The sequence below is a fragment of the Lissotriton vulgaris genome, chromosome 5 (assembly GCF_964263255.1).
Source record: "Lissotriton vulgaris chromosome 5, aLisVul1.2, whole genome shotgun sequence".
NCBI classification, from domain to species: domain Eukaryota; kingdom Metazoa; phylum Chordata; class Amphibia; order Caudata; family Salamandridae; genus Lissotriton; species Lissotriton vulgaris.
In genome coordinates this window covers 1376139654-1376156754 of record NC_141693.1, presented here as the reverse complement: position 1 = coordinate 1376156754, position 17101 = coordinate 1376139654, and the positions used below count along the sequence as shown (strand labels likewise).

Below are 17101 nucleotides of genomic sequence, written 5' to 3'. Positions count from 1 at the left end.
TTTGTGGCAGACCTGTTGCATTTGATTTGGGATTGCCCCCAGCTGCCGGCATATTGGGTGACTATAGTTGAGATTTTAAATGGGCCACAGGCCCGAATATGAACTTTTCACCACTGATGTGTCTTTTGGGATTATTCCTGCTCCCTGCTAAATACAGGATGACATCCAGGTTACTGGACTTGGGTCTAATCCTTGCAAATCGGCAGATCATCTGCAACTGGAAGGCAGTTGCAAGCTTTACAATTGATGGGCTGACCAAGGGACTGATTGGAGTCTCAGGTGCTGACGTGCGCAGTGGGCGTGGTACATTATTTTGGTGTGCCTGTTGGCCCCGACGATGGGTCCCATGGTGTGTGATGCTGGAGCTGTTAACTAGACCGAGATTATCCTGTGCTCTTGTATGTATTTGTACTTTCAACTGTGTGGTCCTTATTCCAGCTGCTGTGCGTTGTTAGAGTTAGGTGGGGTGCGGTTTATGGCCAACTATCTGAGTTTTCACATCAATATTTGGGAAAAAGTGTCGGGAAGGCATGGGAGGTGCTATATTTGCCTGTTGTTGATTAACTCTGCTATATGTTTGTGCAGTAGTTGCTGCCCCTCAAATTGTATGGACTTGTATTGCTAAATGCCAATAGAATGGGTTTATAAACAAACCTGGCCATTTGTCAGGACCCCACACATAAGTAGGAGTGGGCGAAATATTCAATTCCATTGGCAGAATTTTGCCAACGCAGTTATTCTTGTAATTGGAATTTCCGGCCACTTATTCTCACATAGAGTGTAGTATAGACCCACAACTCTCCAAACAAACTGTCATATAGCTATTTCGTTTCTATATACTGTTAAGTTAGCATGAGCTTATTAAATGTTTAAACGCCATTTTTCCTTTTGCTTCATTTTGCACATGACCCAATTGTTATTTTAGCTTTCAACCCAGAAGAGCTTCGTGATTTCCTTGAGAAATAATATGTTATTGCTCTGTCAGGTTTGCTTTGTATACTGTCTGCACAGTGAGTGCTGAAGGCTCCAAGGATAACTCGACAGTGTTGTTGTGAGGTCTGATCTTAGCATCTCCCTGGACATAACACACATGCTGCTGCCAAAATCTGGCTCTAAGCGGGTTTAATATTGCTTTGCTGAAAACACACGTAACACACTTGATGGTGCTTCGCATGCAGAGAGCTGGTGGAAGATGTGATCCTCTGCCACTGAGATTTCGAGGTATGGGCCCGCCCTGCTAAAACCCAAATGAGACCTTCATAGATATAAATATACTATGCTAAATAGGGAGGGTGAGAATTAGGTGTTGTTAATTCCTATTCATTACAGCATCTTAGTATGCTGTCACCATTCGCCTTTTATGGACTAGTAACTATGCTGATAACTTTGTTGCTTATAAGTTTGCTTGTATTATATAAGATACTGCGTTTGAGAACCCTACATTAGTAAATAAATATTTTAAATATGCATGTGTCCTCATTTACTCCACGTTCTGGTTTGAAATGATTATATAGCGAAAGAGTGTTCATGTGTTCCACGATACCTGAGGTAATCTAAGTTCATGTTCTGGTTTGTCTAAGCATTTGGAGTTTGTTATGACCAATGAGACACTGTAGCTAGCTCGGTAAGGGGATTTTGGGTACTGAGGTGAGTTTTGGGCCATCCTAATTCACTGAGGTTCCGAATCTCTATGCACAGTTCTGTAGGAGAACGGAATTCCCGCTACAAAACGTGTATATACCTATTGTCCCAGAGAGTTGAGTGCCAAGATACCACACTAATGGCGGCTTCAATTGTTAATGTTTGTTTATATATAAAATATTTACAAAGAAAACACAGTAACAGATTTGGCAACCCTGCATGACAAATCATTGGTAATAGTGGAACAGCAATGAATACATGAAAAATGAGCAGTAGCTACAGTTTAGATACATGGTGCTCGGATGGATTGTGGTGATGCTTTAAATTTTTAATTGCTGAGCTTTGTCCCAAGTGACCTGCTCGTCTTCAATTGTTAGATAACCTAATATTTGTCTGGCCCTGTCAGAAATGTTTGGTAGCAAGCGCATTCATTGCCTGCAGCCCTCTTGACAGCAGAGCTCCGGTAACGGCCTACAGCCCTGATTAAGTCAGGCCTTGCCAGTATTACCCGCTGCCCAGACGGAAGAAACATTCAGTAACTTTGGACCATCGAGTTTCTAAAACAGGATTTCAACTACGCCTTCCTGCTTGAGCTTAAGTCACTGTTCCCATCGACAACCCCGTCCTGATGATGATCCCGACTAAAGGGGATCGAAACGCCGTCGACTAGACAGCTTGAATTTTACGACGCATTTCACGTCTTGTGCTCCCATATAAATAATTGTGTTTCAAGTGATTGTTACTTGTCTCTGTTGGGGCCATTATTTGATGTTTATACCCTGACTAATGCGTCGCCTTTGCTGTTGTTTTTAACACTTGCACACTCACTTGTCACTGATTGTATATAGCACCTGCACCAAGTGTCACCGGGTTGTCACAAGATCCACTCTGTACAGTGCTGCTTTAACTGTATTGACCCTTGAAAGCTTTTTCCTGTTGCTTTTGAAAATAAGATTACCCTTTCTGAAAAGCATTTGACTCCTTGGTTTTCCTTTCTTTGTAATGCATGTTGCATACATTTCCAAAACTGTCTTCGCATAATACCTGTTGGGAACTGTCTTTACTCACAGAAATGTACTAAGGCATTAAAATAAATAAATGGACGTTGACCAGTGAAGCGCATATGAACAATATTCTTCATACTTAATATTTCTCAAAAGTGTGCATGCCGTGCGGTTTCATCAGAACCAGTCAGTCCGAATACTTTATTCACGAGCAAGAACTGACATTTTCTTGGTCTAGAAGCATTCCGTATCTGCCACTTTTGTGCCAGTGGAACATTTCAGCATATTTTCTTCCTAACCCTGTCCCGGTGTTTTCCTCCAGCTCGCCCTATTGGGTTCTTTCTTATGGTTTTCCTTTAGGAAAAAGATGGGGCAGATAGTTGATCCTTAGTCAAGCACAATGAATGTTGCACCATAGCTGTGGTCAAGGATAGATACTTGTAAAATTGGGTGTACGCAAGACTAGAGCTACTCTGTAGTTCATGGATTAACATTGCTTGTTCTGGGACTGTCCATTGCAAAGATTAATTTCCCAGTGGACTAAAGTGCACAGCAGTAGGAGTTGGTGGGTTTAGTGTGCGAGAGAAGTGTGGAGTGCATTAGAGGTGTTTTGAATGTGTGGTAAGTCCCGTTAGGTGGGAAATGGTCAATACTTTCTCTTTACATGAAAAAGAGAGAAGGACAGCTTTAGAAGTGTAGCATGGATAAGAACAACATTGTTGTGTGAGTTGAAGTGATTCATGCACACTGTGGTGGTAGTGACAAGCTTTGGACAGTGATGGATGTGTAAAAGATGTTGTTGCCTGCAACTGTGGACGATAACATTTAACAGATACTTTTTTGTAGGTAGTAGTAACCCTGTCTCTGAATAATGCTTAATATCCTGTCAAAATGTTGCCCATCAACTTTTGTTATGTTGTGCTGCCAACAAAGTTTAATTTTTCAGTTCATTTATTTAGTCTGTCAGTATTAAACTTGACTTGCATATTGTAGTACAAATGCTTATAAATTGTCCGTTGTTTCATAGTTTTACTAGGCGACATACTACGTTTAACTAACATTTTACTTGTCTGTCTTTTTCTTGTAATCCTTTACCTTTAATATTATTTTTTTCTAGGCCCTGTTTTATGTAGCACAGGAACAAAACTCAGTTTCAGTTGTTTATGACAATATTGCAATTTCTTTGATCATCCCATAAAAATTACACTCCATTGCGAGTAACCATTTTCTTTCCATTTTTCATTTCTTTCAGAAAAATGAATTACAATGAGTTAAGTGCAATTCCTTACTTTGGCGAAGCCACTTTCAACATAACTGTGCTCTCATTGTAAGTAAACTTTCTATTTGGTTTGTGTTTTCAGCATGTTTTAGAAGCTTGTGACTATGAATGCGCGTTAAGGTAGATAGATGATGTTCAAGGAACCTGTAGAAAATCTGTTACCTTCAAACAGGAAGTGACTGTTTTATGTTTTTAGTACACTGCTGATCTTCAGCTGAAATATTGCATGACTAATTTAGATTCATTTAATGTAAAGCACCTTGTAATATGTTTTTGTTCGAGGCATATGAGCTGCAGATGGTACACTTTTGCAAATGATCGCCAACTGGTGTTGGGCTCGGATGATTGCAGGTTGTTGTCTTCTTGGAAGAAGTCTTTGTAGTCACGAGATAGGGGACTCCTCCTTTGGACAATACTGCGCATGGTCATCGACTCCATCCTCAGATTGTTTTTTTCCGCCACTGTGTTCGGATGAAAGTTTTCCGCTCTGGCTAGAAAAGACTTTTTCAGCAACTTCGAAGCTTAAAACTTTGTACAAACATTTTCACCATCACCAGCTACATTCCGGTGCGTCGACGCGGGCCGTTGGGCCTATCGGCGCCGTACGGCCTACTCCTCATGGACAGAACTCCATTCAAGAGATGCCCGGTATGTCGAGCAAAATTCCATCATAGCGACCATCACGAGGTCTGCAACCACTGTCTATCGCCGGAACACGACGAGTCGACCTGCACAGCTTGTGCATCTTTCCGATTGAAGAAGACCATTCGGGTACGGAGGGCCCGCTGACACGAAATGAGGATAAGAGCGCCAGCACCGGAGGCCATCTTCGAGGAGGAGATGGTCGAAGAGGACGTCTCCGAGGACGAGGATCCACTCGAAGAAATCTCAGAGGACGAGGCTTCACTCGTCGCCGAGGAAGACTTGCCTGATCTCCAGATCATATCGGGGGCAGAGGACTCAGACGACTCGATTCCATCTCGGTAACCCGTGAGTACTCTCGTCCCTGCACAACATACACTACCCAAGCCAAAGGCAACGGTCAGCACTCAGGGCCCAGTCGAGAATGAAATATCCCCTCAGACGCCCCGCCTTCGGGCTCGGCTTCGAGGAAAAAGACTACGCCTTCCGGTCCCTCGGCACAGACGAAACATGTGCCAATTCCACCTCCTCCATTGCCACCGAAGCACATACATCCTTCGACACCGAAGGACTCTGAGACACCGAAGCCAACACGTCCTTCGGTGCCCAAAGACAAAGATCCTTAGGCACACAAACCAAAAGATGCATTGGTGTCGAAGCCGAAGACTGTACCTGATTCGAAAGCTTCGACTCCGAAACCTTCCTGTTCCAAAAATAAAGATGGAAAGCCAGAGTCCGGCGCTGCAGGGCCAACAAGACCTGCCTTCACTCCAAAATCTCTAACCTCGGTACCAAAGACTCCAAGTCCTGATACAGAGACACCTAAACCCTCTAATGAGCCTACCAAGCCGAAACCACCTTCGGCACCGATGAATTTGCCACAGGACTCGATAAAGCCTCCTACAGCAAAAAACACAAAACAACCCCTATCGGCACCGAAACAATCGACGCCGAAGAAGATTGTGAGGAGGAATAATTGTTTAGACCAGATCCTAAACAAAGAAAAGTCCAAATCAATCCAAAAACTGGACATGTGGAAGCAATACCTTACAAGAAGAGACCAGCAGACACACCACTTCTACCTGTGGTTCCTGCCAAAATGGATTTTGCAACTTCTCTAATGCACCCTTCCTCTCCTTCACCTTCTTCCTCTCCTATCTCTCCTTACATTGAACCTACAGTTTCTCCTGTTCAATCTCCTGCATCATCACACCACACTGACGAAGAGTATAATCTAGGTAGGGGGAATGACGTACCAGAGCCACATGCATACCCTTTAGATGAAGATGTCAATCCAGAATATCCTAAAGATGACTATGTATAGTTTCCCACCACACAATGTGCCCGACATTCCTGATCCTCAGTACTACCCAACAAAACCTTCTCCTCCAGAAGATAATATTGTGTTTAATCATTTATTAACTAGAGCTGCCCTTTACCACGGGGTCTCAATCCACTCTGATGCCATTGATGAGGACTTTTTACTGGATACATTTGAGCAGTCACAAAGGTCTACGCAAATACTACCCATGATCAAACGAGTCATTAAACCTGCTCCAGAAATATTTAAAGACCCGGTACGATGTAGGGTATTGAATCCAAGAATAGAAAAGAAGTATAGACCAGCACCATCTGATCCAGTCTATATTAAGGGACATCTTCCTCTAGACTCTCTGGTAGTGTCTAATGGACGAAAAAGAGCCACTTCTGGTGACACGCCCCCCGCGCCTGACAAAGAATCTAAAGTTATTGATGAGTCAGGGAAACTGATTACTGCGCAGGCAACTAACATATGGCGCATAGCAAACACACAAGCCCTGCTCTCCCGTTATGATAGGGCTCACTACGACCAATTAGGGAAACTAATGGAGCACCTCTCAGATCAATACAAGGATCAGGCAGCAGAGCTCATTCAAGAAGGCAAATTAATATTCAATGCCTCCATTAAATGTGCACTAGATGTAGCTGACACAGCATCCAGAGCAGTCAATACTAGTGTGATGATTCTCAGACGTCATGCATGGTTACGCATTTCAGGTTTTAAAACAGAGGTACAGACTACCATCTTGAACCAGCCCTTCAATCAAAACCAATTGTTCGGGCCGGAAGTAGACCACACACTAGAAAAGATGAAAAAGGACACAGACACCGCTAAGTCTATGGGTGCATTATAATCCACACAGACCAGAAATTCTTTTCGCCGCTCTTTTTATAGAGGAGGCTGTAAGCAAACCGGCACAGATACAACATCATCTTTCAAAACGCACACACAGACCTCCTCTAACAAAGGCTACTTTAGAGGAGGATACAGAGGCAAAAATAATAAGGGAAGAGGTAGAGGTAATAACAACCGCTCCTCTTCCACTCCCACACAGTGACGCCCCTCTGCTTCCCCTACAGCATCCCCGATCGTTGCCCTTGAAGCTGATCCTACCAACACGTTTCAGGGCATTGTGACAGGCTCTTAATTAACTATACCAACACCCTGCTGATCGGCCCGCACACATTTTCACTGCAAAAAAAGGTACACTTGTTTTGTCTTTTAATTATCTGCTTTCTTGTTGTCTTAAGCAGACCATCCCTTTATGGCTTCTAAGTTGTCTACCAAGTGTTTACCTGAGGGCTTGATAAAGCTCGACGGCAGAGCTGCTGGGAGCCTCAGCGCTGTACTTTCAAAATTCGAAAATACATTTTCCAAAAGGGATTCCACTGCCAAAATGTCACTTATAAATAAGTGCAACTGATCAACTTTTAATAGCGGAGGCATGGTTTCCTGCATTCAGTTTAACATTGAAAATGAAAAAAGTTAAATTAATTTATTTTCTTTCTTTCCTAATAAAATTAGGTTTCTATTCTCTCTCGCGCGTGTTTTTTCCTTTATTTTCTCTTCTACTCTTTCTTTTTGTCCTCCCTCTTTTCTTCCCTTATGCTGGTGGTTCTTTCTTTCTCCAGTATTTGGGGTGTGCATAGCATATTAGTAAGAAGCACATATACATAAATATATACATAATATATACATATATACACATAAAATAATATTCCATAATATGATTATTCTTCAAAAAAAATAGTCTTGAAGTACCATAGAACAAAATAGGCCCATAGAAAGCATTGAGGGAGAGCTCACTTTAGTAACATATCAATGTCATTATAATCCACTTGTATCAAAAGGAGGGAGATTAGAGGATGAGATCAATCGATCAACGGACACGGTTAACCACCCAAGAGGGTAGGTGGAAGGTCCAGTAGCAGCTTGTGTCCGTGTTCTGCACTAATGAACCAAAAGAGGTCGCTGTACTGTTCCTATGGGAAATGGGGGGAGTGTTTAGCTGGCATGACCACAGATGTTAGAGTAACATCCTGGGGCATCCATTTTGTTGGATATAATGGCCTCACACACCCCGAAGGATGTCATGCTTCATCATCGGCAGTTGCTCCTCGTCGGGGAGGCGGTGCAATCCCCGACGGGCTCACCTCAAAGAGGGGCTCTTTGGCGGAGATCTTTTTCCAACTGCCTTTTGGTGAGGTGGGGGTGTGTGGACCGGGCTAGGTGTGATGATGTGTGGGGTATTAAAATGTAGCAAGGGGTACCTGAATTCAGTTTATTCTGGCGGTCCCCTGGCTGCAATTAAAAAGAGGGGTTAGGCTCACTATGAGTCAACAAGTTAGGTCAGGTGACCCTAGATGAGGCTAAAGGTGATGAAGGTCGACATGTTTCACGCTATAGGTCTATTCACCAGCGATTCATCAGGACCGTGTATATGTGCAGTGTCAAACATGCTAGTGTCATGTATGTCTTATGTTTACCTCTGTGGGTGCTCCTATGCCTAAAGGTTGAGGGCTACATGCCACATGAGGGGTCGGCGGGAATAAACATCAGGGAGAGCCCAAGGTTGAAGCTCGTTCCTCCTGTGTCCGCGCTGGTAGACCTACCCTTCTCACACCTAGCCCGGTCCACACACCCCCACCTCACCAAAAGGCAGTTGGAAAAAGATCTCCGCCAAAGAGCCCCTCTTTGAGGTGAGCCCGTCGGGGATTGCACCGCCTCCCCGACGAGGAGCAACTGCCGATGATGAAGCATGACATCCTTCGGGGTGTGTGAGGCCATTATATCCAACAAAATGGATGCCCCAGGATGTTACTCTAACATCTGTGGTCATGCCAGCTAAACACTCCCCCCATTTCCCATAGGAACAGTACAGCGACCTCTTTTGGTTCATTATAATCCACTTTCCAGCTAATCGGGCTGTAGCACCCTCTAGAACATGGGTACTCACAAACTTTCTCTCGGGGGCCGAATTTACAGTATGGTTTGTGGCCGAGGGCCGCACAGGTGGAGGCGGGGACAGTGGGGGAGGGGGGAGGGGCTAGAGAGAACAAAAACTGTGACCATGAAGTTGAACACAGGCCCCTGCAGCAGAAGCCTTTACCAATTGAGCCAACAGACCCGGCATGCACACACATCTTTCTCTCTCTCTCTCTCTCCCTCCCTCCCTCTCTCCCCCTCTCTCTCTATCTCTCTCTCTCCCTCTCTCCTTTCCTCTGTCTCACCCACTCTGTCTCTCTCTCCCTCCATCTGTCTCCCTCCATCTGTGTCCCAATGTCTGTCTCCCTCCATCTGTGTCCCAATGTCTGTCTTCCTCCATCTGTGTCCCAATGTCTGTCTCCCTCCCTCTGCCTGTCACCCTCTGCCTGTCACCCTCTGCCTGTCACCCTCTGCCTGTCACCCTCTGCCTGTCACTATCTGCCTGTCACTATCTGCCTGTCACTATCTGCCTGTCACTATCTGCCTGTCACCCTCTGCCTGTCACCCTCTGCCTGTCACCCTCTGCCTGTCACCCTCTGCCTGTCACCCTCTGCCTGTCACCCTCTGCCTGTCACCCTCTGCCTGTCACCCTCTGCCTGTCACCCTCTGCCTGTCGCCCTCTGCCTGTCGCCCTCTGCCTGTCGCCCTCTGCCTGTCGCCCTCTGCCTGTCTCCTTCCCTCCTTGTCTCCTTCCCTCCTTGTCTCCTTCCCTCCTTGTCTCCTTCCCTCCTTGTCTCCTTCCCTCCTTGTCTCCTTCCCTCCTTGTCTCCTTCCCTCCTTGTCTCCTTCCCTCCTTGTCTCCTTCCCTCCTTGTCTCCTTCCCTCCTTGTCTCCTTCCCTCCTTGTCTCCTTCCCTCCTTGTCTCCTTCCCTCCTTGTCTCCTTCCCTCCTTGTCTCCTTGTCTCCTTGTCTCCTTGTCTCCTTGTCTCCTTGTCTCCTTGTGTCCTTGTCTCCTTCCCTCCTTGTCTCCTTCCCTCGTTGTCTCCTTCCCTCCTTGTCTCCTTCCCTCCTTGTCTCCTTCCCTCCTTGTCTCCTTCCCTCCTTGTCTCCTTGTCTCCCTCTCCCCTTGTCTCCCCCTCTCCTTGTCTCCCCCTCTCCTTGTCTCCCCCTCTCCTTGTCTCCCCCTCTCCTTGTCTCCCCCTCTCCTTGTCTCCCCCTCTCCTTGTCTCCCCCTCTCCTTGTCTCCCCCTCTCCTTGTCTCCCCCTCTTTGTCTCCCCCTCTTTGTCTCCCCCTCTTTGTCTCCCCCTCTTTGTCTCCCCCTCTCTTTGTCTCCCCCTCTCTTTGTCTCCCCCTCTCTTTGTCTCCCCCTCTCTTTGTCTCCCCCTCTCTTTGTCTCCCCCTCTCTTTGTCTCCGTCTCCCTCTCTGTCACTCTGCCTCTATCTGTCTGTTCCTGCCACTATCTGTCTCTCTCTGTTTGTACCTCTACCTCTATGTCTATATCTCTGTCTGTCTCTGCCTCTATCGGTCTCTGTTTCAATCCGTCCCTGCCTCTATCTCTGGCTCTCTCTCTGTCTCTATTGCGGTCTGTCTCTACCTCTGTATGTCTGTCCCTGTCTCTGACCCTATCTAGCTCGGTCTGCCCCTGTCTCTATCTCCATCTGTCTCACCTCACCGAGCTCTCACTCCCTGCTGCCCTCCCACCTCACCCGGGCTCTTACTCCCTGCTGCCCTCCCACCTCACGAGCTCTCACTCCCTGCTCTGCCATCCCACCTCACTGAGCTCTCACTCCCTGCTCTGCCCTCCCACCTCACGAGCTCACTCCCTGCTGCCCTCCCACCTCACTGAGCTCTCACTCCCTGCTGCCCTCCCACCTCACCGAGCTCTCACTCCCTGCTCTGCCCTCCCACCTCACTCAGGCTCTCACTCCCTGCTGCCATCCCACCTCACCCGGGCTCTCACTCCCTGCTGCCCTCCCACCTCACGAGCTCTCACTCCCTGCTCTGCCATCCCACCTCACTGAGCTCTCACTCCCTGCTCTGCCATCCCACCTCACTGAGCTCTCACTCTCTGCTCTGCCCTCCCACCTCACCGAGCTCTCACTCCCTGCTGCCCTCCCACCTCACCGAGCTCTCACTCCCTGCTGCCCTCCCACCTCACCGAGCTCTCACTCCCTGCTGCCCTCCCACCTCACCGAGCTCTCACTCCCTGCTCTGCCCTCCCACCTCACCCGGGCTCTCACTCCCTGCTGCCATCCCACATCACCCGGGCTCTCACTCCCTGCTGCCCTCCCACCTCACTAAGCTCTCACTCCCTGCTCTGCCCTCCCACCTCACCCAGGCTCTCACTCCCTGTTGCCCTCCCACCTCACCCGGGCTCTCACTCCCTGCTGCCCTCCCACCTCACCCGGGCTCTCACTCCCTGCTGCCCTCCCACCTCACCCGGGCTCTCACTCCCTGCTGCCCTCCCACCTCACCCGGGCTCTCACTCCCTGCTGCCCTCCCACCTCACCCGGGCTCTCGCTCCCTGCTGCCCTCCCACCTCACCCGGGCTCTCGCTCCCTGCTGCCCTCCCACCTCACCCGGGCTCTCGCTCCCTGCTGCCCTCCCACCTCACCCGGGCTCTCGCTCCCTGCTGCCCTCCCACCTCACCCGGGCTCTCGCTCCCTGCTGCCCTCCCACCTCACCCGGGCTCTCGCTCCCTGCTGCCCTCCCACCTCACCCGGGCTCTCACTCTCTGCTGCTCTCCCACCTCGCCGAGCTCTCACTCCTGGCTCTGCCCTCCCACCTCATCCTATGCGGATGATAGTGTTAATGACCCTAACTGCAAACAGTATGCAAACATGCTTTGATGCTTTCAATGAATTTATGCTGGGTTTAGATCTTACGGTCAATTTTACAAAATCCTTCACCATGGTTTGCGGACCAAGTGGGACAAAAACTCGTAGATTTGTTGTTGATAATTTGATTATTGGGAAGGTCCCAAATTTTAATTATTTGGGTAATCTTTTTAATAAAAATTTGAGTTGGGATCCATTAATAACATCATGTGTACAAAAGACCACTAGATCAATAGAGGCACTCTTCCGTTTTGCAAGCAAACTAGGCCAAAAACCAATAGCCGAACTGAAGACTCTGTATAAATCCAAATGTTTGCCCGTCGCGACTTATGGAGCTGGGGTATGGTGATATCATAAGTGTGCTCAACTACAAGTTATGGAGAACACATTTTTAAAACCTCTCTTATCAGTGCCGAATAGATCCCCAAATACTTTGTCATACAGAGTTGGGTCTAGATTTCATGAGCAATATCATTCATGTGTCCCCATTACTCCTGTGGGGGAATATTTGGTCTTCAGAGGATTTGCAGCTCTCAAAAGAAGTTTTGAAAGACTGTCTAAAATTGGAGCATGCAATGCAGATCCCATGGCTGCGCCACATGAAGGAAACTCTTTATGAAATTGGCCTTGGAAACTTTTATGATAAACCAACTTCTATTACTTCGGAAACAAGATCAGTGATTTATAATGCATACTGTAATATCTTGGGATCGTCAAAAAATAATGAATATTTGTTAAATCAGAGAGTCAAATTGCAGCATCAGTTTTATTTATCATTCAGTATACACACGCAATGAATGGCGTTTTTATCTGACCAGATTTTGATTAAACACACTGCACTTTTTAGTAGCTATTCCGAAGCAAGGGGGTTGGTGTGAGAGGCTACCCCCCTGCCCATGTGATAATGAAGCCAAACAATGCACTTTGTACTTTTTTGCACACTTTATAAAACTCCAAGAGTCTGATTTATTAAACCGATTTTAACCGCATGCGCGCTAGCGGAATTCCGCTAGCGCGCTGGGTTTTTCAAAATCGCACTTTGCGTGACGAGCTGGGCTCGTCATCAGTGTGCGAGCGGGCTACACCATGACGAGCCCAGCTCGTCATGAGTGTCGAAGGGGTTAAGAGAAATCGGACCCTGTAATTTTAAAGAAGGTTTTGAGCATTTAAGATATTGCAAACCCCGGCTATATGTAGTACTGTGCTTAGCTTTATTAGATTGGCACTTATAATTAGAAATAGTCACTAATAGCAGGATAAACTGGTTTTGATATCTTGTATTTTAGATTTTATAATAAAAGAAAAATAATGAAACTGATAAATTATATGGATATATAAATTTTATTTGTACACTCCTTGGTAGCTATTCCATAAAAACTAAGTAGGTTGGCGTGAGAGGCTAACCTTGTATATGTGATGCCATAGAATGATAATGTATATCAAAATTTTATAATGGGCTTTATAGCTCATTAAGGGCCCGATGTAGGTAAGTAAATTTGACCACTTCTTAAATACCGAATGATACCGAATCGGTATTTAAGAAGTGGTAAAATAGAGGGGGCGGGGGATGTAGGTAATACAGAATCGGTAAATACCGAATCGTTAAGATTCGGTATTTACCGATTCTGTAAATACCGATTCGGTGGGCATTGAAGCCCATAGGAATCAATGTGCATTACCGAATCGGTATTTACCGATTCGGTAAATACCGATTTCAGCAAGGGTGCAGGGGGTGTCACTTTGACACCCTCTAGCACCCCAAATACAGGCATGTGTGCCATATGGCACACAGACATGCCCTAAGGGCATGTTTGTGTGTCACATTGCACAGGTGTGCATGCACAGATGTGCATGCACACCTGAGTTCGGTATTGGGTGGTAAAATACCGATTCTTAAGGGCCTGTGGCACTCTTAGGAGTGCCACCTACATGTGGATTTACCGAATCGGTAAATATACCGATTCGGTAAATTTACAGAATCGGTAAAATATAGACCCCCTACATCTGAAAACCCATTTACCGGTCAGTAACGGCCGAATTCGGCCGTTACCGGCCGGTAAATGGACACCTACATCGGGCCCTAAATATGTAAATACTCAACCATGGTTGTAAAATCAAGTGGGTGGGCAGGAGTGGCTAACTAATTTACATATGTGATATTTTAATTTGAAATGCATAGTGCACTTTATATGTCAGATTGTGTTTTCTAGATGTATTTTAGCAGGTTACTATTTTCAGAATTATTGGAATGAATTATAAAAGTTTTATATTGAAGTTAATGTCCATTGATAATGTGTCTGTGATTTCTCGTATGTTTGCCAGAGCCTTTGGATAAGAAATACCGTTTGTGAATTTTTGTATGTTAAAATTGTATACTTTTATGATTCTTTTCGAATCGAATAAAGTTATTTATGATGAGTTGTAAATATTTTCTTTGGTTTGCAGAGTTCACAATAAAATTACAAATCTAGATGCTGAGCAGCTCCAGTTTTACGGCTCACTAGAAATTTTGGATCTGAGTTCCAACCTCATCTCGGAAGTTAAAGCTTCGTCTTTTCCACGAATGCAGCTGAAGCACCTGTAAGTAGACCGCAGGCCAGCTTCTTTCTCCCTGAAGAGCGTATTGCGATTTACTTTTTCCCCACAAGAGAAATGAGACTCCTGATTTTCATTTATCTTGTATTCATGTATTCAGTTCTGAACTTTTTTTCAATGCAAATAGCAGGCTTAGGTGCTGCTAATGCTAGAACTGGCTTCTTAAACATTAGTAAGTGGAAAAAATGGAGTGAATGCCATTAAACAGAGTAAAGTTGCTGATTTCCCAAGCTAGAAACAGTATGTGCAAATATGTGTTCCCAACGCAAGGAAACCTAAGCTCACCAGCCTCTTTCCTTGCCCATGTTGGACTATGTGGGTTGATACTAATTGTGCCCTTAGACTGTCAATATAAGTGCTGATACGAGAAATATTTCGATGCAGGAAAAGATAACTAATACATTAATTAACTTTTTTTTCATTCTTGACACCGTGTTCCTGAGTGTGCATACATCTATTTTCTAAGCTTTAAAAAAAATACTAGCATCTAAACAGTTCTTTAAAATGATTTGCAGTGCAACAAACCCCAAATCGGATTATATATCCCATGGTTAGGGAATACATTGCAAAAGGGTGGAATCACAGTACGGGAATATGAATATTGAAAGTTATTTACAAAGGTTTAAGCTATTACCATTATAAATTACAATAACTTTTATTTAAGTATTTAAAAAATTTAAAAGCCATTGTTATTCGTAATATCAATACATCTAAGTCATGTAAATACAAAACAGGTTGCATTACAAATGCTATAGGTGTTACATTTGCAAAAGTTAAAAGTATTGGCATTGTAAATGTCAAAGCTATTAATTTCGCTATTTTCAAAACCAACACATAAATAAAAAAATTGTCATTTACAAGACCAATAGCTCAAACTTTCCTAATTCGAGACCTATTGCATTGCAAATGCTTGTTTAGGTATGGCTGCCTGACCGTTTTAATGGTAATTTGAAGGTTCCAAGGGTATTGTAAGATATTTCCTCTGAAGAAGGGTACCACATTGCTTACAACAATAGGAGACAGATTTGACTTTCAAAATGGGACTGTACTGAACTTCAAAATGTGTGGCAGGATGGTGCTTTTCTGGCGAGAGCGTGGATGTGGCAATTTAGAGGAGTGACATTTATTTGGACACGAAAGGAGCATTAATGGTGCTTTGAGGAGAAGGACACAATGTGTATTTAGAGACTTTCTGGGTGGGTCTTTGTGGAGTCTATCTCAACGGGATTTAGGGCAGCTTATCTGTATTGGGCTTCACTTAATGATAGAGCATTTATTTGTAGTTGGGCCTTGGTGAGGCTTTGTGGGTGTATCCGATTGAGGCTTTGTGGCTGTGTCTCAGTGAGTGTCTGTGTGTTGTTGCCTTAATTGTAAATGTAAATGTAAATGTATTGGCATTTATATAGCGCACTACTTACCCGTAGGGTCCCAAGGCGCTTCGACCGCTGCGAAACCCTTCCTGGCTTCCCTGAGAGATGGTCCCTTAATGGGTATCTCCAGGGTGAGACCAGGCATCCCCGGCGGTCTGGTGGGGCCGTTAGTGAAGATGAGGCAAGCTAATGCCCAGAGTTGCCGAGTGTGATCGCTGATCAGAGTGGGCACCGAGGCGAGAGAATTATCGAGTCCGCTGACCCTGGTCCAGAAACCTGCTGCGCCGGTAATCGAACCCTGGTCCCGGGCCGTTCTCTGCTCTCGGGTCTGCCGCCTCTAACCAGTGAGCCACACTACTAAATTAATCGGAGCTTTTAAACATTGTATGGAGTATTCTAACCGTGGTACAGGGGTCTGTATGGTGCTCCAGCGGAGTTAATACCAAAACGGTTTCTTTCAAAGATTTTCCTTAACGATTATGTAATTAAAGATTTTTTTCACTCACAGAATGTGTTACTTGGCACTGACTGACAGCGTCTAGCCAATGGGCAGTTAGATTTTCATCCTTTATTTCACCTAATTTTATGTAAGTGTATATTGTGTGTGTTAAATATATGGCTACTATAGTATATGCGTTGTTTGTATAAGCAATGCCGAGTGATGGAGGTCTGTGGGTTCCATTTTGAAAGCCCCAGGCGTGTTCCTGTGCACAAAATTGGGTTGGTGTTGTTTTGAGAGTGGGCTAAGGTGCAGAATTAGCCAAGCATACATTAATGTTGCTGAACAACAAAGAGCATAATTACTATGTCCTTGGCCTATCCATCAGCTCGATGGCACACAAAACAAGCATTTGCAATGCAATAGGTCTCGCATTATTTAAGTTTGAGCTATTAGCATTGTAAATGGCAATTGTTTTTTGCTTTATGCTATATTTTTTTTTTACATAAAAAGCTTCATATAAAATATGTTTTATTAAAGTTATTTATGCAGTATCTAAATTTTGTTTGCATAAAACAGTATAATAATATCTTAGTAAAAAAGTCAAATATTTTAATGGAAATTCACCAAACGTTCATTTATGTGTTGGTTTTGAAAATAGCTAAATTAATAGCTTTGTCATTTACAATGCCAGTAGTTATAACTTTCGCAAATGTGACACCTATAGCATTTGTAATGCAACATTTGTATTTACGTGACTTAGATGTATTGATATTACAAATAACAATGGCTTTTAATTTTTTTTAATACTTAATAAAAGTGATTGTAATTTATAATGGCAATAGCTTAAACTTTTGTAAATAACTTTTGTGAAGATTATGTTCAGTGTATTTTATTGTAACAAAATCCAAGAACAGAAGTGAAATATTAACATCTTTTTGTGACATTTGTAATAAAGCTTGAAACATTGAGAGAACATATTTGTGCTGTGGTGGTGCTGAGTGATGCTGTGGTGGTGCTGAATGGGGCTGTGGTGATGCTGAGTG

General features: G+C 44.7%; 1 protein-coding gene across 1 annotated transcript in view; it reads left to right on the top strand.

Moving 5' to 3' along the window:
- The window catches only part of LRIG2 (leucine rich repeats and immunoglobulin like domains 2), a 384256-nt gene that overhangs the window by 86349 nt on the left and 280806 nt on the right, over nucleotides 1–17101 (top strand). The window contains exons 3-4 of the mRNA XM_086923328.1: nucleotides 3898–3972; nucleotides 14097–14231. Of these exons, the coding sequence (XP_086779454.1) occupies nucleotides 3898–3972; nucleotides 14097–14231 (210 nt within the window). The remainder of the gene's footprint in view (nucleotides 1–3897; nucleotides 3973–14096; nucleotides 14232–17101) is intronic.